The sequence below is a fragment of the Lissotriton vulgaris genome, chromosome 4_1 (assembly GCF_964263255.1).
Source record: "Lissotriton vulgaris chromosome 4_1, aLisVul1.2, whole genome shotgun sequence".
NCBI classification, from domain to species: domain Eukaryota; kingdom Metazoa; phylum Chordata; class Amphibia; order Caudata; family Salamandridae; genus Lissotriton; species Lissotriton vulgaris.
The window spans coordinates 1,523,689,312-1,523,716,270 of NC_141691.1; the positions used below are offsets into that span (position 1 = coordinate 1,523,689,312).

At 45.8% G+C, this 26,959-nt stretch overlaps 1 protein-coding gene across 1 annotated transcript in view; it reads right to left on the reverse strand.

The window, feature by feature from the left end:
* The window catches only part of LOC147724186 (kinesin-like protein KIF20A), a 434,630-nt gene that overhangs the window by 321,139 nt on the left and 86,532 nt on the right, over window positions 1-26,959 (reverse strand). The window contains exons 4-6 of the mRNA XM_086966965.1: window positions 16,565-16,703; window positions 16,268-16,452; window positions 12,641-12,731 (exon numbers count right to left, since the gene is read on the reverse strand). Of these exons, the coding sequence (XP_086823091.1) occupies window positions 12,641-12,731; window positions 16,268-16,452; window positions 16,565-16,703 (415 nt within the window). The remainder of the gene's footprint in view (window positions 1-12,640; window positions 12,732-16,267; window positions 16,453-16,564; window positions 16,704-26,959) is intronic.

Below are 26,959 nucleotides of genomic sequence, written 5' to 3' on the forward strand. Positions count from 1 at the left end.
GGGATCCATCGTTGACCAATCTTGCCAGCCTGTAGTCATTCTGTGATAGTCACAGCAACATTGTGCCCTAATAGGATAGCAACTAAGAAAAGGTAACCTAATCAGATGCCCAAAATCAACACCTGTTCAGACTCAGATCCGGTCTCCAACAGTTCCTTGATATTCCACATAAATGAAGCCTGTGTAACTTAAAACATCTTAGATTTGCTGAAAAGTTGCCAGCAAGCCTCTTGGGTGTTTTGGCCTTTTATATTCAGTGACCTGCAGGTAGAAGAGGGGTAGAACTTCCAATAAATCTGAAATATAGTTTTACTTTACTAAAAGACTGATTCGCCATCTAGAAGGCTCCAGGCCCTTTAGAACCTTACAGTGAATAACCATCCGCCTATGTTCACAGTTGCTCACACTGACATCTGCAAGATAAGCGAGTGTAAAGTGATTGCCTCAGTGTTTCCAGGATAGCATTTGGATGATCACAGAGATAGGCGGGGGCGGATAAGCCTTTACATATGAATGTATGGCAAGACCCATTCCAAAATGTCCTAAATGGGGGAAGATTTGCAAGGCGAGGATATGGTAAAATAGAAGATTCTTGTGCCAAAGAACTTCTGAGAAGTTGGAGCGCTGATAGAAATTTAGGCCACATGCCCATGGGTATTTGAGAATCCAAGACCTAAGAAGACTGGGGTTAGTAAACAGAGTCTGGTATATGATCAACAGAACGCATGGCCATGCAATCATAAGTATGTTAAAGTTGCATCCAAATCTATTATCAATCTGGACTAGTCATAATGGTGTGAAAGTAGAATTGGCTTAGCTGCTTCCAGCACTTCTTGTCTCCTGCACATCTTCTAATGGGGTCTTCAAACCAATGGCCTTGGAAAAAAGGCAGAGAGGGTGTCCATCCTGAATGCAGCAGACACGCTGATCTAACCTTAAACGGCATCCGCCAATTGAACATCTCAAATGGGATCAAACATTAACAATCAGACGCATGGTACGTTGTACAGCAGCACCTGAGTGGTTTCAGCTTCAGATGTGAAAGACAGTAGCAGAATCAGACCATGGGAACAAGTCACACCACAGGCATTCTTAATCTCTGCACCAACACAACTTCCTTTTAATAAGTAATCCAATGGGGCAATCCTAATTACTGAAATAAATGTAGTCTAACGGTGTCCCTGCTATGGCGCAGTCCTTAAGTCTGCCACACCCAGAAGTGGTCCTGACTCCAACTCAGTGGGAATTCCTACGGGATCTCCTGTACTCTAGTTTATTCAGCATGTATGTGTGCAAAACAAAGGTACACCTATATCCTCGGCAAGAGATTTACTCCCACTGTGCTCTTCTAAACCAACCATGCTCCCTTTTGTGCATGGTAAATGGGACAAGGTAGAATATTGCCAATCTCGTCCTCTTTGTGGCTACTGGGTTTTCTGTCTTGCAATTGGTCCTAGCCTTGATGTACTGCAAAGCAGTCTGCACTTGCATGGGGGGATAGGAGGTGTGGAGGCAAGATGCAGACTCCCAGGTGAATGGACTCGGTCATCTGCTTGACCACCCCATGTGCTAATTTCTAATGGGCAAAGCAATACCATGCTCATGCCATCCTTGGGAGTACCTCAGCTATGAAACACTATCCATTCTTCAGGAATTTTAAGTTGGTAAGCTGCTTAGATGATTCTAGCGCCCCCAGAGGCTTTCACGAAGGGCCTTGACGAACTGGCATGTATCTCTCACAAAATCACCACTTGGAGCACCACAAAGGCCACCAACTTTGAGTACAGTTCTCAATGGTGGGAAAAATAAAACCAAATTAATAATCTATCTAGAAAGATATGTAGTCGCTACAATATGGATTGACAAAACAAAAAGCACACATTTTCACAGGGGAATGGTTCATGGGGTGAAGGGTGAAACACTACATACTTCCAAACTGCGTAACGCGCAACAGCAGATAAAATCTATTACATTGCTCTGGGAGTTTTTTCATTAATTTAAAACAGATTTACGACCATTTAGGAGTGAAATTAAACATCTTATCCAAATATTCCGACCTTGGCCCCATTATTCATCTATTATTCATCCATTTCTAGCCTCCTTGAGCACACTCTTGCTATATCAGTGTCAAGCATCATGACATGGATGAAATGTGTATTTGCTTTTTTTCCCCCCTAATTTTCCCTCATGCACGTGATCATATTGTGTTGCTCTGCAGCATTATTATAGTGCATATTACCCCTATGTGGAGCACTGAAGCACTTGCCTACAAAGGCAGCAAGCTACTCAATGCAGGAAGTGTGTTAGGAAGGGTGTTGTCTTTGATCTTTTTATCTAATGTTTTAGAGTGTTTCCATGTTGTGTGTGATGATCATTGAGGTGCAGTTATTAGGTTATGGGACGCAGAGCTTAGGAGTGTGGTGAATGAAGAAGTGTGAGACACGTGCAATTTATGGTTTTCAGTAAGCTGGCAGCATTGTGGGTCCCTTTATGGTATTCTTATCATTATAGTCCTCCTTGACGAATTCCAATATGGTTTTACCCAAGGTTCCAGTACCAAAACGGCGCTACTTCAGGTGATTGATGGTGCCCTGTGAGTGCTTGACTCTGATGAATCCTGTCTCCTGATCCTTCTTGACCTATCCGCAGCCTTTGACACTGTTAATATCAACACTCTTTTGAACACTTTAAAGCATAGAATGGGGTTTGAAGGCACAGTGCTTAAATGGTTTGAATCATTGCTCCAAGGCAGATCCCAGATGATCAAAATAGCCAATTGTCTCTCCACTTCAATGGCTGTTGGACAAGGTGTCCCTCAAGGCTCGATCCTTGCGCCCACACTGTTCAACCTATACATTGAACCGCTGGGTAATCTAAAAAAAATCTGGGATCCATTATCATCTATATGTAGATGTCACCCAAATCTACCTAAAGGTTTCTTCCACTCATGCATGACATGCCAATCCTCAACACCACTCTCAACTCCACCCACCACTTGCTGTCTACTCCTAAACTAATACTGAATCCTTCCAAAACAGATTTCCTCCTCCTCTCAACCAATCTTGGACGAACAATCTGAACATTCTCAACAACAAGCCTATTACTGTTAACAGGGCCAAATATCTAGGCGTCATCCTAGACAAAAGGCTCAACTTACAGTCCCATATCAATTCCATCGCCAAGAATGCACTCTACCAACAGCGCATTCTCTGGGGGGGGTTCGATGGTTCTTTCATGTACAAGACCTAAAAACCTTGGTCCAATCATTGGTTCTTTCCAGATTGGACTACTGCCAACGCTCTCCTTGCTGGCCTCCCCATATCCCACCTTTCCCCACTAAAATTCATCCTCCACTCAGCAGCTCGCTTCGTATATGGGGCTAAAAGAAATGATCACATCACACCCATACTGTTGTCTCTTCGCTGACTTCCTTTAGAAGCAAGGCCAATTTACAAGATTGCCTGTATCACCCACAAAGCCTTGCACACCTGCACCCCACGCGATATGGCTAATCAACTCAAAATCTCAGGAGGCTATAGACCCTCACGCAATGCAGAAAACTTACTGCTCGAACCTTCAAAAGGTAAAGATTTATGGCTCAAGCCTGCTCTGGTAATGCGACCAGAATCTGTAACTCGCCTCCTCTATCCCTCCAAATCACCACCTCTTTCCGGACCTTCAAAACAGATCTTGAAACTCTCCTCCTTCCAAATACACTTCCTGGAATAACTCAACCCATTTCTTGACCACTACGACCATCTAACACTCACATGAGGTCAACTTTGTAAATATAAATTTTACTCCTGTTTAAACCTAAAGCTGACACCTCTCATATTTTTCAATATAAATATGCAACCGGTTAGCGTTGTAAGTGCATATATGTAACTTTTTAGTGTGATCGGCCTATCTTGTGTACCTGAAACTATATATATTTTACCCTATCTTGTGTAGCTTTTTTTACTTACCTGGTTCTTTTGTAAAGCGCTCTGATACCTTTGGGTAAAGTTCACGCTATATAAAACTGCATTAAATAAATAGTTGACTTAACTGATTACTACACTGGGTTGTCCAAACTGGTATTTTGAAATCCTGAGACACCATTAAGGTACGGTGTGTAAAATCTGGGAATGATAAATGTATTGACTGTTGTTCAAGGACAAGGGTGCTGGACATGCTAACAAGCAAATTCAAAGACTTTTTAGCCAGACATATTTGAATTTGCTGGGGTCGCTGAGGGGTTTAATGTCCTCAATCTCAACAATATTCAACTATCACCGAGAGAAATGGGAGAAATTGTTCTTTCTTACTTTTGTTCACTGCCTGAAAATTACTTCTCACTATGTCACATACTGAAACAGCTTCTGCGGTGCTCACGAGGAAAGACAACACTACCCAATCAGCTGTTGTAGGGGTAGGGTAGGTGCCAACTCTGATCCTTTCAGTAGGTGCTTGTAAGAGGGCCAGTGTGTCCAGGTCTGGACCATAGTTTAGGAACTCAAATCTGGGTCTGGAAAGACTCTAGATGTGTGGGTAGTGGAATTTTACCTGGAGTTATCGCTCTGGGTGGAATTCTACCTCTTGAAATCAGAGTCTGAATTTGTCAAACATCTTGCACATTGCAGGACCTACAACTGTAGCCCATTAAGTTTCAAAAGAGAGCCAAACTGAAGGTTGCCTCCAACAACATGGGAAAGGTAAAACAAAGGAGCTATTGGGGCTAGAACCTCTGCATGAAGGTGAGGGTGGGGCTTTGTGGCCAAAATCCTGATATTCAAATAGAAATCGCCCTTTGATGGAATAAGCTAAAGGAAGGTCTCTTGGGTCAAAATAAACTCAGGAGATTCCTTGGTCTAGTGAAAGAACATGTACAACACAAAATAAATGATGCAGGGCTTCTGTGTACCGCAGCTGTCTCAAAATGGAAGCTACATATCAAGGGAGAGTTGAAATGCTCATTGTCCACAAAAATAGGGTGTAGGTGTTCCGCAGGTGTGTCAGAAAGCGGAGCGGTGAGTCTGCTGCAGGAGTTTCTGACTGGAGAGTGTGATACGGCCCTCAGCCCTGCAAGGGCCCCTGTTCCTACCAGTCCAGCCCCTGCTGTGAGTGCTGTGAGTCAGCTGCGGGTGTTCCTGACGGGAGAACGGGAGACGGCCTGCGGCCCTGCGAGGGCTCCTGCCAACTCAGCATCAGCAATAAGAGCAGTGAGTGCTGTAAGTGCAGCTGCTGTAGTCGGCGGCCATGGAGTGAGAGCCCCTTGTTGTCTGTGGAGGCAGCTCGGCTAGAGTTGGGTGCGGCCTGCGGACCCGCCCAGGGTGCCCCACTCTGCAGCTGCCACTGTAAATATGCGCCGCAACGACAAACAATAAAACCACTGTCATAACCACGACAACCGGCAATTGCTGGTGCTACCTCTCCCTGCTCTTACCCCCACCTGCATTTTGCTCCTAGGCCCTCAGGCATAATTATGGTTAAACTTGAGTGATCGCTTTTAGTTAGTCCCTCAACTTTCTTTTTTAGGACCTTCAATAGGAGGGTAGACAGGCAGTCAGTCAGTCAGTCAGTCCGCCCCTAACTAACAGCTGCCTCAGAGCAGAAGAGTGCCTATGTGCCCCTCTGCTCTGGGCTTGGGGTAGAATGGTTTCCCAGGGGTACTGCCTCATCTTCCCTGTCGCCCGGTTCATCCACCCTGCTGGTAGAGAAGAGCCTGCAAGAAGGGGCCCACGTGGGTACGCCTAGGAAAGCATTAGCAACACAGCAGCGTAAGCCAGCCCAGCCAAAAGTATTACCACCCTAAGGCAAAAGGAAGAGCTGGTGGCCAGCAGGATAAATACTTACCTACAACATCTTATGTTGGGCTGAAGCTTACCCACCAATCCACAAAAACATTTTCAATAAAAATAACACTCTTTATAGACTGGTCTCTGAAGAGATTGTGGTAAAATATAGAGACAAGACGGGAAAGAAGACTTTGAGGTCACACACAGTGACAGCAGAAGAGTGAAGTAACCACCGTAGCGGCCCCCCAGGAATCAAAGCAGTAATTTCTCACCATAACACCAGATAGGGGAGATTGGAGAACGAGTACAGAGGGCTTAGTGACCCAAAGCACAGAGTGAGCCCAGGTCCCATAGAAGCGGCCGAGGGTGCGGCCCAGGGTAAGCCCAGTAAATTCCTGTCTTTTCAACATGGCCTACAAGAAATTAAGAAACCGAAGAATCAACATAAAAAGACTGGGCACAGAACAATTGATAAGGAGGAGTATATGCAAAGCAGCTCATATTGGAGCTCTTCCCGGAAATTTAGAGATAACATTTTTCCCCAACATTTCAAGTACGTGTCATATAAAGGAAACAGCTGCTAAGCCAAAAATACTGGAATGATGCAACAATAAAGAAAAAATAGAATTTGAGAAAACAAAGGAAAATCTACACGATTAATCAAAGGATATGAAAGAAATCAGGTAATAGAGTGCACAAAAGCAGCTGAGCACTTGGAGCACCAGAAATCATTACCTCAAATAACAGAAGCTGTACCATTTCAAACACCAGATACTGACTTCACTTTACCAGATGTAAATTATAGTCCTCCTTTACAGGTATCCAAAACAACAAAGGAGACACTTCAATTATTCAATAGCACTCCAAGTAGTATCTCAGCTATAGTTGAAAATCTCTTGTATTCTCTGGAATTCCCTCCATTTAATACTCTGCAATCTTCCAATAGGCATGATCCTATATCTAGCACACGGTTTACGTTACAGAGGATTCTGGAACGAATATTGGCCCATCTAGAAAACTATATGGAAAATTCAGACCAGATCTTGGAAACACAGACTGGAATACTCCAATATCTGGTGGACAAGAAGAGAAATTAGCAATTTAGGCATAATCTTCAAAATTAGTAAATAAAGACAAAGTTGAGGGAGAAAAGGAACAAGGCTGTAAAGCATCATTATTGAAAGATCATGTAACTGCTAAGATACAAAAGGCAACCCAAACTGTCAGAAACAGCGAGAAAGAAGAGGAATGAAAGAACACAAAGGATGACAAAATCTACTCCCTTTGCAAATTATTTATGGACCCCATAAGCGAAAACATTCCAAATGAAGTCATTTAATTCTTTCTAATGTTCAAACAGAGAAGATTTCAAGAGTCATCAATTCAATCTATAAATAAAGAAGAGATGTCGTCTCTGAGAATCTTAAATACAAAGAAGTAAGGGTCTACCTCAAAGAGAAGGGAAAATAAAAGAACTAAGGAGAAAAATAATAATAAAATAGTAAAACGAAGAATTCCTAAATGTAAGACACGGAAATTAAAGTTCCTGCAGTCACTGTCTAGTGTACAAGAAGTTTTAGTAAACATAAAAACAATGGATACACAAACCTGTATGTTCTCAGAGCCTTTACAAAATAAAGTCTATAAACTCCTAAATCCCCTGGCATTAAAACTTTAAAACTATAAAACTTATAAAAGATTGCCAGCTTAAGACCAACTTAGAAGGAGAAACCCATTCAACTCCAGAAAATCCCAGAAGAAAGGGGACGCAGATCCACTACCATACCTTGAAAATAAAAAACTTATTCTCTTGGGAAACAACCTTTTGAATCGGGAAAAGATCCTAAACCTTCTCCATAAGATCCACTCACTGCACTCCCTAACATCAGAAATAAAATTAGTGGCATTTCCAAATAACTCTCGACCCACAGTGTTAACAGTTGAGTCTTCTGTGATCCCTTCCATAATATTGAAAGGAAGTGACTCCCTACATGTAAACGGGTTTAACATAGGAGTCAATCAAAAAGAGTATGCAAAGACAATAGAGATGAACGAGAGCAGGAAGCAACATCACAATCAAATAACTTTTGGCACCAAGGATTCACTATGTGTTCCTGAAGGAAATGTAACCATATCTATTAAAGATCGTGAGAGGCGAATTTGGAAAAACAACCTAACAAAAGTAGAAAGGCCACCAAAGGAAAATACTTGGTCCTGGATCTCCAACAACCTGAATAGTAACACGCTACTGAATCTGCTGCTAATGAGAGGAAAATCCTGCTTCTGCTGCCACAAACCTCGGCTTTTGCATTTGCACTTGTTTGTTTTAAAAATTGCTCCCAGATCGGACTTCCTTGGCGAAGGCACTTGGCACTTTCTACACGCTCCCCAATCGACCCCCGCCCCAGGTGAGCTGAAGGCGGGGCTGGGGGGGGAGCTCTGCCTTGGAGCATTAGAAGAGGCAGACACGACTCCCGCTGCGCAGGACGCGCACGGGACGTGCCTGGGCGAAGACCGGGCCAAGACACGCCAGTCTTAGCCCGTCCTAGACTGTTATAGACTGGACTGGGCTATCCCCCTTTAAGGTTGGTTGTTGTATATAAATAATGGACTGTGGAGCATTGAGACCATTGCTACCACGCCTGTGTCAATTGGGATATCCAGTTCGCTCTTGGAATTGTAAAACCTACTATTGGTAATTGTTGCGGAAAACTTAAAGAAAAACATGGGAAAACGAAAAATAGCGACTGCTTCCCCTGGCAAAACTGAGCTGGCACCAACAGGAGGACAACAAACACTGCTGACATATTTAAAGGGTGCTATGGGGGCTCTAGAAAAACAAATTATCACAGTAAAGGAAACGTTGTCACATGGCAGAATAGTAGGAAAGGAGGGCTAGAGTGTTCAAAATGATAGTAACATAATTCATGGCCCACAAGGCCAGCTGGGAAATGGTTGTACTGCTTTAAATACTAGTGATCTCATCCAGGAGAGTAGCCTGGAATTGGTAATGGAACCGCCCTCAAAACGGCCAAAAAGAAAATGGAAATCAATGAAACTCAGAAAAAATTATCGGTGGTAAGCAATGCCCCAAAAAAAGCTGCCACAAAAAAAGAAAGAAGACAAATGGTAACTTGTCCAAGAGCAAAGAGGGCCAAAAAATGATAGACCTAGGTCAATGCACAATGGGTGATATAGCGGATACAGCTGACAAATTAAAGTTTGAAATATCTGATTTAACCAAAAAACTGGGTGCCCTACAGACCCTTGTAAATGATGTCTTTTTAAAACTAAATGACAAAGTGGATGAACTAACCCGGCTAATAAAAATTAATAACAAGAATGGACATGACAGACCAAATGGCGTGAGTAACTATGATCTCAATGATAGATCTGAACAACATCACTCTTTAATACCGGGGTTAAAACATATAAATGATCCATCAAGAGGGGGTTTTCCTACATAGGAAACAATGGACTCTAACTTAGAGATAAAACTGGCAAATGGTATTAATAAAAACGGGAGCATTGAACATCTAAGGCCGAAGCAAGGACATGGAATAGAGGCTACTGACCAATTAGTTGTGAAAAGCAGTACACATTTAGATCTGCCACCTGCAGCAACTCCATATGTTTTATCATAGCAAATGCACCACTCTTGCAACATACAGAAAAAGAGCACTGGGAATCACTTCGAAATAAAATCCTATTTTGGTTGGGGGGGGGGGGGGGGGAACAGGCTTAACTAATGCACTTTTTGAAAACTTTAAAATGGTGAGGCGGGTAGGATGGGTGGGAAGTTGCAGAAAAATGACGGGGGGATTGCATTGTTTTTAACTTTGAGAGACCCAAGATTTGTTCAAACTGTGCTGCATATAATGGGCAGTAAGAATCATATCTTAGAGAGAAAAATGTCCATCCATCCGTTAGGTTTTTTCTACCCGCCGAAAATGTTGTATAATTCCCAACCCAGACTAGAGAGACCGCAGAATTCAGCTTGCTGGAATCCCCTCGATACTATGGTAAATAACAGATATAATATCTGGGAAAAACAAACGCTACCAAACAGAGGGGCACAATATAACATACCAACACAGAATAGGTTTGAGTCCTTAGCATCCTTACAAGATGTTGACTGACTACCTGTAGCCGAGGAACAAAATGGGCCAGGCCCTTTGATCTCTGTAATTGGTACTATCATAGTAGAAGACATGATCATACAAAATTGTATTACAGCTAGCAGAAAAAGGATTGTACTGAAGCGAAATCAGGAAGAAGAACTAAAAACTGGTTCCCTCGAGGTTCAAATGCTGAACCCGATTATAACTTGTGATAAAATAGATGATGATCTAACGGAGAAAGTGGGGGCAATATACTATTTTGGAATGTTGCTGGCTTGGCCTCGAAAATTTCAAATCCCCTCTGGCACAATTTGGTTAAAGAACATACATTGATTTGTCTACAGGAGACATGGCAGAGTGAAGAACTTCATATGCAGGGCTTTAGGACCCATCATACACCCGCAATAAGTGGGACATATGGCCGTAATAAGGGAGGTATTAGTACCTATGTGTCCAACATGCTAAGAACTAGATGTGTAAAGTTCATTAATGAGTCCCAATATTATCATTTGGTAATCCTGTGGTTGGAAGGAAATTTTTGCACTATCATTGTCAATTTTTATAATAATATACCGAAAAATAACATGTCAAGGGTCATAAAGGAATTAGAATCAGATTTGAGCAAACAATATGTGTGGGGAGGAGATTTTAATTGTACTTTATGTAAACATGGGAGTAACAGAATATGTGGCATAACCGTGGAGAAAGGAGAGGGAGTGTCTCATTTTACCCACACAAAATTGGGTGATCTGCTGAATGGGATTATATTCCGGTTTGATTTCAATCAATAGCATTTGTATAGCGCGCTACTCACCCGGAAGGGTCTCAAGGCGCTGGGGGAGAGGGGTACGTTACTGCGTGAACAGCCAGGTCTTGAGCTGCTTCCTGAAGAAAAGATGGTCCTGGGTCATCCGCAGGTGGATGGGGAGGGAGTTCCAGGTCTTGGCTGCCAGGCAGGAGAAGGATCTTCCCCCGGCGGTGGCTCTGAGGATGCATGGAATGGCGGCGAGGGTGGTCGATCGTAGCTGGCGGGTGGGCGCGTAGAAGGTCAGGCGGTCGTTGAGGTACTTGGGGCCCAGGTCGTGGAGAGCCTTTTGTGCGTGGGTGAGGAGCCTGAACGGGATCCTCTTGCTGACGGGGAGCCAGTACAGGTCTCTCAGGTGGCCGGAGATGTGGCTGCGTCGGGGGATGTCCAGGACGAGTCATGCAGAGGCATTCTGGATGCGTTGGAGTCTTTTCTGCAGTCTGGCTGTGGTTCCGGCGTATAGGGTGTTCCCGTAGTCCAGTCGGCTGGTGACGAGTGCCTGGGTGACGGTCTTCCTGGTTTCGGTGGGGATCCAGCGGAAGATCTTACGGAGCATACGCAGGGTGTTGAAGCAGAAGAAAAGAAAGAAACACACAAGACCGAAAGGATAAAAAACTGGGTTGACTTGTGTACCAGTTCACCTCCTTGGCATGGGCTGTATGTAGGACATCTCACCAATGGCAATCATAGGAGAGGACTGGTGCAGCCTGCAGCTCTGTACAATTTTAGGACGTGTGTGTTGCTGTAATTTGCTGACATTTGAACATTGCATAACTTATGCGCCCCTGAACCAGGAAGATTTGGCAACAAAACTACCACAATAATCATCCTAAACATGATCTTGATTCTATACTACTGTTGCAGAGGGCGAGGTCTTCCCACAACAGTCTGGAATCATTCAGGGAGGAAGTAAGTTCTTCATTTTATGTTAATCCCTTAGGTTACAGCAACAGCAGGTAGATCCCGTCAGGGCTCCACCCCTCCCCCCCAACTTTCCCCATCTTCAGGCTTCCACTGCAGATCACACCAACAGAATAGTGGGCCCACTCTACTCGTCATTGTGGATGACTGCCCACTCTGCCCTGTGCCGGTAAAGAACTGTGCTTTTTTGCCTATGCAAGGCTCGTTGCTGCCTAGGGGAACTGATGGTCATTAAAACCTGGGGCCAATACAGGTGCTAGATCCAATGGAGACTTGCTAATGCACTGGACACTATTGCTAAGGCGTATTTGTAAAGCACACAATCACAACTTGAGGCATTTCAGTGCAGAAAAACGGACGTTTATGTTTACCCAACTCAATAGTAATTATTTTATTGACCTCAAAAGGATAAAAGGCTGAGTGGACCTGCTGGAAATCAAACCAGTGTCAATGAGGGCACGTATAGAATCCTGGAATGGATGCATTCGTCCATTTAGAAATCAGGCATAGCTGCCTGCCTGGCGCCACTGAGGACATTCCCATTCAGGACCACTAACATGTGTTAATCCATGGGGCCATTAAGCCTGGTTAATGGCTGGGGCCACTGAAGCTCGTTATTGGTGGAGTCCTCCACAGCTCGTTACTGGCAGGACCTGTTGACGCTCCTCGCTGCCTGAGGTCAATGTGCACGATTGCTTCTAAGTTTATGTACAATGGTATCCTGAGGTATTTTGGGTCTGTGTGCATATGGATATCTGGATCTTTTGCTCTGTGCATATTTGCCGAATTTTTGGTCTATGTCAATTTATGTGTGGGTATGGAGTGTCAGAGACCATGCAATATAAAAAGTGAAACCTGTGGGTTGTAAGTACTGTTTTATGTACTTTAAAGACATGATGCATTTTACAAGAAGCTGCCAGTAGTTCCAGCGCAGGGTGCATAGTAGGACAACATAATTATTTGCTTGCACAGTAAAAATTACAAATGTCAAGTAAAATGTTTGAAGTTTGAGTTACCCAATTCTCCAGCCTGAGTCATCGACAATGTAGTGGACTTGTTAGAGTGCAGACTACATTGACTAGCGGACCTCAAAATACGACCAGCATCCTGAACAAAAAAATGAACATTTGAATTAGAAATATTGCACAGAGTTTCAATGAATACTTTCTGGAACTTTCTTTTAATGTCATGTTGTACATGTTAGGCAATTAGAAAATCTATATTAGACAAATGTGCCTTTAACAAAGCGAAGGAAGCCTAGTTCATCAACAGTTTTTACAAAAATACTCTGATTTTATTTTGAAAAGTGACGTTTTTTATGGACTACTTTCGCCATATTTATTTGGGCCACCTGACCGTATCTTAGGGATACATCCCTCCATTGTATGCGTTTTCATAAAAAAGGATTGCACAGAATACAATTACTGAGAAAATATTTAATCTAAACGGTCTACTGGTAATTCACAGGATGACTGTTATTTACCATTTCATAGAAACCAATTTATAGCATGTTCTTTTTTTTTAAACTTTTGCAGCTTATTTTTTTAAGGTGTAAATGCAGTGGGTGCAGGTGTTCCATTCAGAATTTATTTTGTAAGAAGTATTTATTTTAGTGCTTTACTTTGGATTTGAATCTTAAACATTTGGATGCTTTTATTTTGCTGCCTCCTCAGCCACTCACAAACTCCACCCATCCCTCAACCCCTCACAACCTTAAACGCCATCCATCCCTGCCCCCAGAAAAATCCTCACCACACCGCCGACAATCCCATCAGAAATAGATACAACCCAGATCGGTGAATCTCCACTGAACTTGAACTGGACCCACAATCATTACAATGATGTATAAATAGAGACCTTCCCATTAAGTTTTGGAGCAGGGGCTCCATATAATTCAGCTATGCTGCTCCTCCACCATTTCCTTGAGAAATTCATCATCAGGTGTTAAAATACTCATTGTTCTATTGAGTTATGTCCTAGGTAAAATATATATTGTCCCTGTGATGATCCCATGTTGCTAAGGGATCGAAACACCCTGGACCCACACTCTGACTCACATGATTTTGTAGAAACTTTTCGGTTGGGTGCAGAAGTGCTGTGTTTTTGTAACAAGTGTCCCTCATCCTTCATACGTTTACTATTCACATTTTTTTTTTGCCCGTAAGTTTACTGTTTTGTTTATTTAACACTTGTTTTGGAACTACCCTAGCCAGGGTATGCTCCCTACTTCAAATTTTTTTACAAAAATGAAATACAAATTTCTTGTCTATTGTCATTGGAACAACCAATGGAATCTCTCAGGTTTCGTTAAATATTGTATGTACATTTATGAACTAAGGACTGCTGTATATCTTATTACATAGTATCCTTGATCCTAGTGATTCCTGGGTTACTCTTGTGGTTTTGAAAACAGAAGCCACATCTTAAAATTCCAAGTCAATAAGGATGAGACAATGGATAAATACAACAAACTTGTAAAAACGGGCAACAGACGGTGCCACGTCTTGTAAAATCCGCTTGCACATAGGCAAAGGAGAAAAAACACAAATTCACATTGAACGAGGACAGTCTTTTACCACAGGATTTGGGTAGTGTGTTCAAGATCAGGCATATTCTGTCTCTTACGAGTCCAATCAGGCGCTACCTTAGGCAGGAAGTAAATTGCTTAAAAATAAAGTACAAATACTTGAGTTCACAAACCCTGTTGACTCAGCAAACAATGTGGTCAAGGCGATATCCTATGTGGATGACACCCAGCTGATGTTTTCTTTCAGAGATGTGTCATCGTCAGTCTTTGACTCTTTCAGAGACTGTCTTAAAAACATTGCCATCTGGTTGAAGAGTAACTTTTTAAAGCTCAACGCCAATAAAACAGAGTTCCTATTCTTTAACCAAGCCGCTCTCCCCCCCCCCCTTTTTTTGGTGGCCTGTAAAACTTGCTGCTCCACCTGTGCCTAAGGATTCGGTAAAGAACCTTGGTGTCTGATGTGACAAAGAACTGTCCCTTTCGACCTATGTCTAGCAAGTTTTTGGGGCCTGCTTTGGAAAGATGAAAACTATTAGAAAATGTATCAGCTTTATGCCGGAAGAATGCAGAATAACTATTGTGCATGCCTTGGTGACCGTGCACCTCGACTATGCCAACGGCCTCTATCTTGGCCTGTCAAGCTGCTTAATCAAAAGGATGCAGATTGTGCAGAATGCTGGCGTGAGGATGGTCTGCAAGGTTCCACTCTGCCAGCATATCTCACCTCATCTCAGACAACTCCATTTGGCTCCGAGTCACCAAGAAAATTGAATTCAAGGCCCTCACATTCGCATTTCGGGCATACCAGGGCAGGGGCCCTAGCTACCTGAGGAAGAGACTTCGGGGCAGATTTATGTTAACTGGCGCATCCCGAGGGATGCGCCAGTTAACGTGCGCCACAGTGCGCCACAGCTACGCCACCCATGGTGCGCCACATTTATAATGCGGCGCACCATGGTGCAAAAACGGCACAGATGCGTGACGCATCTGTGCCGGAAATGTGGCGCATTGCTGGAGTTGCGTCGCAAGCGCGACGCAGCTCCAGCAAGGCTCGGGGGTGCCCTATCTACACAATGCTGCATCAAGACCTACGCCTGCTTCAAGCAGGCGCAGGGTTTTAACGCAGCATTGGCCAGAAAGTGACTGAGTGAAATCTCATAGATTTCACTCAGCCACTTTCAGGAGGCATTCCTGCGCAGGAACGCCCCCCCTGCCCAAGAACACCTCCTTATGGCGCAGGGCTTTACAACGTGACGCATCTCCTAGATGAGTCACGTTGTAAATAGGGCGCATTGTTTGCGCCGCAGTTGCGTCAAATAAAGTGACGCAATTGCGGCGCAAGGGCATCATAAATCTGCCCCTTCATCCTTACCAGCGGGGAGGATCCTTAAGATCCAACCAAAAACTTTACCTTGCCGTCCCTCGCTTTGCCAAAACAAGGCTAGGGGGTAGATCGTTTGAGGTTGGAGCCTCCAAACGCTGGAATGACTTGCCTCTTCATCCATGCATGCATGCTGAATTCTGAACTGGAATTCGGAAAGTCTTTGAAGACCTAGCTGTTCAAGCATAGGTATTAGCACCTTGCTCGCTCTGCTCTGTTTTCCGCCCTAGCCCGGGGCACATCTGCGGAGGTAGCTGTGCGCTTTATAGGTGTCTTTTAATATTATTATTTATTCATTATACTGAATCGTTTTACATACTTTTGTTCTCGGACTTGCAGTCTACTTACACATTAGTAAATGCACCTGCAATTTGCTACTGAAAGGAATTCCAATTATCAAATTGAATGACTATATGTGAGGTACTGGATGACTTACTAAAAAAACTAACTGTGCAGGCCTTCCATATTAAATTAAATTAAATAAAATTCTAGCAACCTTAAATATGCACCAAGCAGAGAAACAAGCCAGAGTAATCTCAACGACTACTACTGAAAGATTACCTTGCTGAACGTAACTGCCCATGGACTGGAAAAGAAGCCAGGACTACATAGGAAATATATGTTAACTAATTAGAAAGTTTTTAAAGCCATGCCACTTATAGTCTACATTTGACTTTTTCACATAAGCTAATCAAAAACATGGGAATCTAGTTAGTGATAAACAATGCTACTAACCTCTTTCAGTGAAGCAAGAATGCTAGCTTTCAATGCTTCCTCTTGCTTTACTTGTGCATCGTCTAACTTCATTACATGACTGCTGAGGAAAGGCTTGAAATTCATCTTCAAATAATGTTTTCCTCTTATGCGACTGAAGATTACATCAAGCGAACGAGGTAAAATTCCACCATCCTTTGGAGTGCCTTGAAAATTGTAATTGAAAATTCTGAGCATACTGCAAAGTAAATACTTGAGAATAGTTAGGAATGCATTGGACATCTGGTAGTGTACTAATTATATGCCACCTTGTCTTACCTTGAATAGTGAATGTTTTTCCTGAGTTGGTCACGCCATAGGTAAATACTAGTGCATTTTTTCCATCAACCAAATAATTCACCAGGTCCTTTACAGTACCTTCAAAAAATTCTTCTTGGGTGGTGTCTGGTCCAAAGATCTAGACAGGCATAAATATTTTTGAAACACATTTTATTAAGTGAGGTCATAATTATTACATATGTGCCAATGTAAAAAAACAAGCAAGGACAACTACAGGTAAACAGAAAATGATATCCAAATATTTAACACTTTGAGAGAAGACGTGGCCAGCACACATCTGAAAACTAGTTTACCACTGGGCATTATAAAGTTCTTGTATTTCTACTAGTTGACATTCTCATTTTCAACATATATTGGAGCCGGCCTGTCACTACAAGCTCAGACAGGGAATACAAGAGTGGCTGTTGGATGACAGGACAGCATAGGGCCACGAACATACTCTCCGGTAGAAATCCGACACATTTTTTGCTGTTAATTTAGTGGTGTTAATGTGAGTATGCATGGTATATAAATTTACCTAAAGGGGACTCCCTGCTTGACACTTGTCTTTATTGGTGCCCTACCCCTTAGGTTGCTGGGTCCCTCTCTTTTATTAGAGAATTTGAAATATGCCAACGATATGTGCACAGCAAACATGTAGAGCATTTTAAGTTTATTAAATGGTAACTAAAAAAACGTAACAAGGGTCGACAACCTTTCTACAAGACAGAACATACAAATGTTCCATAATCATGGAGCTGGTAAGTGTTGCTGACAAGTCGACAGTGGATTCATTAAAATCATGACAAAATTGTATTAAAAACATGAATTAAGGGGGGCGTGGCTTGGTAGCCAAATATGGCGGACGTGTTCTAAGCCGGCTCCGTCCAGTCCGTATAATATCCTGCATTGATCCTGGCAATCCGGTATTGCAAGAGTAGCTGACCTGCCGAGCTGAGTGCAGCGTGAGCCCCTCTATTCGGCGGTGTCCCTTCTGGCAGCCGGGACCGTCGTGGGGCAGAGATCCGGCAGAGGCGGCCGCATGGCCTGTGTAAGTGCAGGATCCGGGAAGAACCTGGCGGCGGGGCTGCGGCTGATCTGACCTGCAGTGGGCCGTCGGGTCGAGCTGGGGGGCCCCCTGTGGGAAGTGTGAGGTCCGGAGAAGCCCCGGGGTACTGGCTGGCTGTCATAGGGTCGCGGGCCCAGGGAGTGACTGGCGCCAGACGAAGGCTGGCTGCCTGGCAGACGGAGGCCCGGTGGCTACAAGCGCCTGGAGGGGGCAGACGAGGTGAGCGGGGCTAGACGGCCGTGAGAGGGGCGGCGGGCCTGGCTCCCTGCGAGCCCCTTCCTTAGCGGGAGTTGCCGCAACTGGGATCGGCGCGTGGTCAGGCTGCAGGGGGGCCCCCGGGGGAACTGTGTGCTGCTCTGGCCCCGGTGCCCCCCCCTCCCCTCCCCTTGCTGGAGAGGGAGTATGGTGGCTCCTTCGGGGGCTGGTGGAGGAAGATACTGAGGGAAGGGCCCCCCCAGGGTACACAAGGCGTCTGGAGGGCATTGCGGGGGGTACCCCCACCCGTGGACGGAGGTCGTCCCTGTGGGGCCGGTGTGTCGTGCTTGGAAGAGGCCCCCTGCCCCTCACGTGGACTGTGCTGTGGCGAGTTGGCTGTACGGCTCTGGTCCCGGGACGCAGGCAGGGTTGCCCGAGGCTGGTGGAGCAGCGGCGGAGGCGTGACACGGGCAGTGCTGCTAAAGCAGTGGGGTCGGGCCGGGGGGGTTTGGACTGCTGGCCCGCCCAGACTTTTGTGACTTGTGGTGCGCAGCTGGCCCCCTACTCGAGATCGAACATTGCTACACGACAGGGAGCTGGCCAGGCCTGTGGTTCAGAAGGAATGCTGTGTAGACCCTCCGGATTGGAGTAGACTGGCTGGAGCGCCCGGGTGGGGTTGGGGCCAGGTGGAAGACTGCGCGGCCGGGCCAGAAGTTATGACCAGGGAAATGGGGGGCCGCGGCACGACTAAACAAGGGCCCATAGACAAGTTCACTGGCGTGAGTGGAGGGTCTGGAGCGACGGGGGGGGATCAGCAGGGAACAATGCCGGACAATGCGGCCCTCATGGCCGCCATTACCCAGGCCAGAGACATGCTAGATGCGAAGATTGGCGCAGTTGGGGCGGACGTCATGTTATTGCACCAGGACCTGCGGAACCCAGTATCCCGCATCTCTGAGGCCGATACACGTATCTCGGGTGTGGAATATGATGTTACGGAGCTCAAGAGGAAGGTGGCGGCGATGGAAACAGTCCAGAAGGGCTTGGTACTAAAGGCAGAAGATGCGGCGAGACCGGCCCTCCGCAACAACCTCCGCTTTGTTTGGATTTTCAGAGGGCTGCGAGGAGGGAAGTATGGAGTGTCACTGTCAAGGTGCTTTGTGATAGAGCGGGCCTATCGAGCATTTATGCAAAAACCCTCGGTGGGGGTCCGCCCGCGGCCAGTTATTGCCAAGTTACAGAATTATATGGACAGGGACACGATCCTGAAACAGGCCCGGGCCAAAGAACCACTACTGTACAAAAAAGCTCGTATCCTGATCTTTCCCGATTATACGTGGCAGGTTCAACAGCAACGCCAGTCGTTCATGGCCGCGAAGGCATGGCTGAGGGCGCTTAAACTTCCATACGCCCTCTTGTTTCCTGCGCGTCTTCGGGTGGTCTTTCAGTCGTGCACTCACTTCTTCAACCTCCCTGAGGAAGTCTTCCGATGGACAGGCGAGATGGTCCGGATACGGCCCCACACCCCACCGGGTAGGGATCCTGACCCCTCGGCGAAGGAGATGCCCCGGTCACGGTCCAGGAGGCGCTCGCGGTCCGGGGAGGTGGTCTCCCTAGAGGGGCCGGCCCTGGAAGAGCAGACTTTGGAGAAATGATGGGGGCGGCAGCAGATACGCGGCGGAACATTTGTGACACATGCCGGATTGCCATGAACTGGGCTTGTGCTTCCGCTGGTGGTGGACTGGCAGAAGCTCTATTACATGTTGTTGGGCTGTGAATTGGGGATCCATTGGTTGGGGTGGGCCCGGTCCTCCTGTTGGGGTCTTGGGTTTAGCTCCTCCGCGACAGATACTTCAGAGTTGGGGATTGAGGTATGGGGTGGGGGGTTGGTTGGGTCGGGGTTTTTTTGGTCACCAGGTCACTTGTTTACCACAGGCACGATGGGGTTCACACTCACATCACCATGGCTTAATGTCCGCGTTACACGACAACAGACTCTCGAATGGCTAGCCTGAATGATGGGGGACATGGTCAGCAACGGGGCCTTCGTATTCTGAGTTGGAATGTTCGAGGGATGTTAGATAAGGTCAAGCGGGGGGCAGTACTCCAGCATGCGAAGCGCCTGCGAGCAGATATCGTTCTGTTACAAGAGACACACCTTATGGGCATGAGGGCCCTGTTCTTGCAGCGTTTTGGCTTCCAGCAGATTTTTCATTCAGGCTTTAGTAGGGGGTCGAGGGGTGTGGCTACACTGATACACCGGAGGGTTCAGTACACACATGAAGAACAATGATATGATCTGCAGGGACGTTATGTGGTCATTCGGGGCAAGATTGGCGACTTCCCCTTAATACTGGGTAGTGTGTACGCTCCGCCTCCGCTGCAATGGACTCTTATTGAAAAGCTGAGGTTGCTCTGGGCAGAGATGCCGGATCATATGTCAGTATTGGGTAGGGACTGGAATGACATCATGCAGTTGTCGCAGGACAGGTCAGGGACTGGTGCGGGTGCTGGAGGAGGCCTACCCTTGAAATGAGATGCATTGGTGACGGGAATGGCATCCCACCCTCGGTGACCTGGTGGTCGATAACACTATTAAGTCCTTTCGGAATTTACAGGAGGGATACCAGTTGCAGCCGGCGCAGTTCTATCAATACCTACAGCTGAGACACGCGCTATCCCCAAGTTTGCGGGGTCTGGAGGACATCCCCGAGTTCAGTCCTATAGAGGCCAAACTCTTTTTGGGAGATCTGGGAGACAGAAAGATTTCACGCATATACCAAACCCTAGTGAGACACTGCTCCCAAAAACTTCAGAAGCTTCGGAGGGACTGGGAGGCTGATGTGGGTGTGCTGGAGGAAGAGGACTGGGTGGAGGCGCTGGCGTCTCTGCGTGGGGCCGCCATTGCAATGAGACTTAGTCTAGTCCAATTTAAATACCTTCATAGGGTGTATTTTACCAGGACGCGCCTCTGGCGGGCGGGGATGATTTCCTCACCGATATGTTTGCGCTGTGATCAGGCGGTAGGCACATTTATCCACACGATATGGCACTGTACATCACTAGAGCGCTTTGGGGAGGTGGAGGGGCGGGAGTTGGCATGCCTTTCGGAGGTCCTGGGTTGGGAACTAGCCCGCACACCGCAGCTGGCCCTTTTACACGTAATGGAGGGGTGGAAGGCAACAGATACAAACGACACCCCTTATTGTTAGGGCTTAGCAAAGCAAGATATTGCACAGGCATGGTAGGCGACCAGGGCCCCCTCGGTTCTGGTCTGGAAAAATGGTCTTGATTTTTGCATGGGTCTGGAGCAACCTACCTTTGTAAGCAGGAGGTGTCCACGCAAGCACTATAAAATCTGGAACAGGTGGCCAGAATATCAGGGTTTGTGGCTAGACCCCCCCTGTGGCGGAGGAGCATTTACTGCTGGGTTAGGGGGAGATTGCATATAGATACACAGGAATGGGCCGATGGGGTGGTGGGGTGGACCGTGAGTGCCTTACTGTATATTGTTATTCTACATGACTGTGAAAATGGAACTGTGGACTTGTGCGACCAGGAGAGTGGTGTCTGGGGGGAGTTGGGGGGGGGGGGGGGGGAGGGGAGTTTGGGGTATGGGTGGTTTTTTTTTTTATACGCTCTTGTGCTTTGGGCAGAGGTTCCTTGGGGGCTGAGAGACTTTGAACCAAACAGTCAATGGCAAATGTGAATTTGTTGCAATTGCCTCTGGTTTGCAGGGGGCTGCTTGATATGTGCTACTTGACTAATAAAATGTGTTTTAAAAAAACGAATTAATTTTGACTAAGTGCTTTCACACAATACCTGCAAATATTATCAGTTTGCTTGTAATATTCAGAGGTTGGCCGCTTGGCATAAAATGTACTGCAAAAACAACTGCTGATGGACGGAATGCAGAACAATGTCATACATTCACCGCAGTTCAGAGATCTGGGTCTAAATCCATCATTTTTTTGCTCACCATGCCATTCCAATTTGAACCCAGCCATATGCAAATTAGTTTTGACCCTGTGCCCCATGGGAACAGTCCAGCCTGAACTGCCAAGCCAGGTCTTCCCTGTACTGGAAACAAACATCCTAGGCCCGGTTTCGGGCTTTCAGCCCTCATCAGCCTGGATAGCTTGATTCCAGTCTGAGCATACCTGTCCCTCTCGGGGTGACAAATGCAAAAACAACAGTTGATTGACAGAATGCAGAACAATGTTATATATTCACCCTAGTACAGAGACCTGGGCCTAAATCCATCCTTTTTTTTGCTCACCATGCCATTCCAGTTTGAACCAGCGATATGCAAATCAGTCTTGACCCTGTGCCCCATGGGAACAGTCCAGCCCGAACTGCCAAGCCAGGTTCTCCCTGGACTGGAAACAAGCATCTTAGGACCGGTTTCAAAATGGGTCATGACTGATTTGCATATGACCTTGTCTTAACTGGGGTGGCGTGGTGAGCAAAATAATGATGGATTAAACCCAGATCTGTGACTGGGGGTGAGTGTTTTGCCAATGTGCAACATTCCGTCCATCGCCTTGTGTATTTTGCTGTTCGCCCTATGTGGGAAGGGTATGCCCAGACGTGATTCCCGTGCTCACTACACCGCTGGAGTCAAGCTATCCTGGCTGATGACGTCTGATAGCCAGAAACCGGTCCTAGGATGCACGATTCCGGTCCAGGGAAGACATAGCTTGGCAGTACGGGCCGGACTGTTCCCATGAGGCACAGGGTCAAGACTGATTTGCATATGTCCATGTCTGAACTAGGGTGGCGTGGTGAGCAAAATAACGATGGATTAAACCCAGATCTGTGACTAGGGGTGAATGTTTTGCCAATGTGCAACATTCCGTCCATCACCTTGTGTGTTTTGATAAAATGTACTGCCTCAACACAAATTGTGATGTTAAATTTGTTTACTAATGGTTTCAATAGCTTTTTGTTCTCCTCTTTAAATAAGAAGAAATACATAATGCACGGGTCAGGTTTCCTGTGAAGTATTGGAATGGCATACAGTTGGAAGAAATAAGAGAAGTTGACAGCTAGATCTGTGTGCCCATATAAGTAACAATAAGAAACATGATCAAAGAGTGAAGAGAGGGCAGAGGTGGAGAGGCAGAGAGAGGTGTAGAGTGGAATAGCATACAGTGGAGTGACTACAGTAGTATAGCATCGGAAGGTACGTGAAATTTAGCAGCAATGTAGATTATGGGGTGCAGAGTAATTCAAAACAGCGAATTGCGCTGCCTTGCGTTTCTCCACATTTACCAATCAATGCAGGGCCACGCACTGCGGCCTTGCATGGCTTTGTAAATATGACGTACGTGTGGCATTGACCATGTGACACCATGAATGACGCAAGAGTACCACAATTCAATAGTACAGCTAGGCCTTAGTTATATTCTGGGCCATGGTATACCCTGATAACATTGCAATTTACCATGGTTAATGGAGAGGACGAGCCTGTTTATCATTGGGTAATGGATGATTTTAGAGAATGAAAAGGCAGTCATATTGTTTTTACTACACTTTGGCTGTTTTCAGTGTTAGGGCCTTAGATATAGGTAAGTGGTAGGTCCCTACCTATTGCCACTTTATAAAAGTGGCAATAGGTAGTAAAATGCATTTATATATTTTTTTAATATATTTTTAAATACGTTTACAGCCATGTACCGCTGTAGTTTCACAACATTTTGTGAAATCCCACATGTATTTATTTATTGGTTTATATAGTCCTGTGACCATAAACTTATTTTTTTAGTTGTTCATATGTGTAGTTATTCTGAAACTTTACACATCCTGTCTAGTTGATTTTCAGGGCCTCCTAGCTACTTCATATAGGTTTGTACTACATATGAAGCACAAAGTAAATAAAAGCCAATTATTGTTATAAAAATTAACCCCTTAGGTGCTCCCGTCAGCCAACGGCCGACGGGAGCACTAACTCGCGGGTGCTGCCGTCGGCCGATGGCCGACGGCGCCTCGCCCACTCAATAGAACGCCCGCACCGCGGCGGAAAAACCGCCGCTGTTAAGACGTTAAGATATGTTTTGTTTTTGTTTTAATAATTTCCAATTAGAATGTCCCCCATATAGTATTTTGAGAAGCTCACTGTTGGTCACTTTTCCATTTTGCTGCTCAAGAGTACATAAGGAACATGTTTTTTGTTTGGCTTGTTGGGCGCAGTTTTATTTTATGATCCAGAAAGCATGCAAATAAAAATTATATAGATTAAGATGTATTCTATTTCTTACATATTTGTTTATATGGTTTCCAATTAGAATGTGACCAAAATGGGTCTTTCAGTTGTTTATATAGTAAATTTGAAACTTTATATATGCAGCCTAGTTTATTTGTTGGGCTTCCTTGCTACTTTCAGTAGTCCTGCACTACAAGATATCACTATGTTGATGGCCCTTGTAACTTTCTAACCACTTCATTACATCACTTGCAATACTAAAAAGAATCACTTACATAGTCTGATGTACATTGCTGTGAAATTTCATTACAATGCGCTCAGCTGTTTTGCCGCTATGTGAAATGCAAATGTCAATGTAAAATGCATTGGATTTCAAGTGTGCTTTGGGACTTCCCTTTTTTGTTTGCACCCCCTTGAACAAACATTGCAAAACATTCAAACCTGTGACAATGTAATGGGTGCAACATGTCTGCAGTTTCACGAAGATTCGGTAAATGGGCGCAAAAGTTATTAAGGGAAAAAAATCCAAGAGAGCCCTATCTCTGGTAACCCTAACTATAACTACAGAGTGGTTACTGACACATTAAATTTTTTTAAATATATATTACATAAATTCATCAAAAACCCCATTCAGAGGGCCCAACCGAGGTAGTTGAGGCCATTACTCCTGATGTCCCAGGGCCCACCATACTATGGTTCCCACTCAATTTGGTCAAGACCCGACTTCTGCACCGGATTCTCAATTAGTAGCATAGCAGGAGCAGTCAAGGCTCCCTTGGAGGGAAGTGTAGATGCAGATCAAGGAATACGACTCATAACTCAATGTGCATGCAGTGCGCATAATAAATCAATGTCGAGTCATTGCAAAAGAAGTAATTTAATTCCGATTCTACACAAGTAAAGGTAAGCTACTTTTAAACAGCAATAACACAGTCCCCCTTGAGATACGCACACTAGTAGTTGTCAGGCTACTCCCACCGAGCTACTAAGTTCCCATGTAACCGGTCTCCTGTTATTCCGCACTCACATGCAGCATCATCCAGGGAATGTACGCTACTAGGCCTTGTTTATGGGGGTTACCCCTATGGGACTCAGTCAATAAGGTCTAGTCACTTTAGAGTGAAGTAGGGTTTCAAAAAACCAAAGGCTGTATATTCCACAGGGCCTGGTAGACCCAGTTCTCAGCTTATCCGCTCCAGTAGTACGAACCCTGGCAGCGCTGCAGTGTGGTCCTGACCTGGTTCGGCAAAGTAGGGCTGCATGCGTAGCTCCATGCAGTAACTCTATTTCTTCTTTGCTCTGGGATGGGGCAGTCTCCTTGGTCCAGCAGGGCTATGACAGTATCTTCCCGGTCCTCAGGCTTCCTTGGAAAGAAAGTCTAACTTGCCTTGGTTGTAGCAGACATTTTGCGTCACAGGCAATGGCCCGACCTCTTGCCTCAACGCTTCGAGTTGCCTCCCTGGCAAACAAGATCACTTCAACAAACCTCACTGTTCAGTCATGTTGGCCTCAGGTTGCCTCCTCCATGGCCCCTCCTGGCACAATGGGTTGCGGCATCTTCCCACACACAGGTGATGGTCCTATCAATACGGCACAGTTTCATGGCACACGGCGGCCCATCTTGGCATACGGGGTCACCATCTTCCACAAAGCTGCAGACTGGTAGCAGCCCAATCAATGAAGCACTGCCCTTGGTGCATGGCAGACTCCTGGCATAAGAGGTCACTAAACTGCACAATGCAGAGAACGGAAAATGGCCCGAACAGTGCAGTACAGTTCCTCACACCTTGCTCAGGAGCCCCACATGTCTAGGCTCCTCTCTGGATCTCGCTCCCTCAAAACATGCTACTCTTCCCTCATGGGCACACCGGTCTTGGCAAGCAGGCCATATGCAAATCAGTCTTGACGCTTAGCCCCATCGGAACACTCCAAACCAAATTGCCAGGCCAGGTCCTCCCTGGACCAGGAATAAGCATCCTGGGACCAGTTTCAGGGTATGTCACCCTTCTTCAGCCAGGCTAGCTTGAATCCAATGACACAGTGAGCAAGGGACCCATGTCTGGGCATAGTGCGACAGGTATGCCCAGACGTGGGTTCTGGGCTCACTGTGCCACTGAAATCAAGCTATCCTGGCTGAAGAGGGGTGAAACCCCCAAAACGGTCCTAGAATGCTGGTTTCCGGTCCAGGGAGGCCCTGGCTTGGCAGTTAGGGCTGGACTGTTCCCATGAGGCACAGGGTCAAACCTGATTTGCATATGGCCAGGTCTAAACTGGGGTGGCGGAGTGAGCCAAAGAATGATGGATTTAACCCAGCTCTCTTGACTGGGGGTGAATGTTTTGATTTGGTCTGCATTCTGTCCATCAATTGGGTATCTTTTGCTTTCTTGCCCTAAGTGCACCAGGTGTGCCCAGACGTGGGTCCTGGGCTAACTGTGCCACTGGAATCAAGCTATCCTGGCTGAAGAGGGGTGAATCCCCGAAATCGGACCTAGGATGCTTGTTTCCGGTCCTGGGAGGACCTGGCTTGGCAGTTCGGGCTGGACTGTTCCCATGAGGTACAGGGTCAGGACTGATTTGCATAGGGTCAGGTCTAAACTGGGGTGGCAAGGTTGGCAAAAGAATGATGGATTTAACCCAGATCTCTTGACTGGGGGTGAATGTTTTGATTTGGTCTGCATTCCGTCCATCAATTGTGTGTCTTTTGCTTTCTAGCCACAGGGATATGTGCATCTATTGTTAATCCTATGCCCTCAGTCCCACCCTTTGTGGTTCTCTTATCATCCTCATCTCTGTTTTCCTGAGGAGGGTCCAGGCCCTTTCCTTTTGATCTGTCACTGAATCAAAGAGCCCAATGCAATGCACAAGGGAGAGCCCGGCTCCCCATCATCCAGTGCTTGTCCCATCCAGCTTACAGGAATGCAGCAAT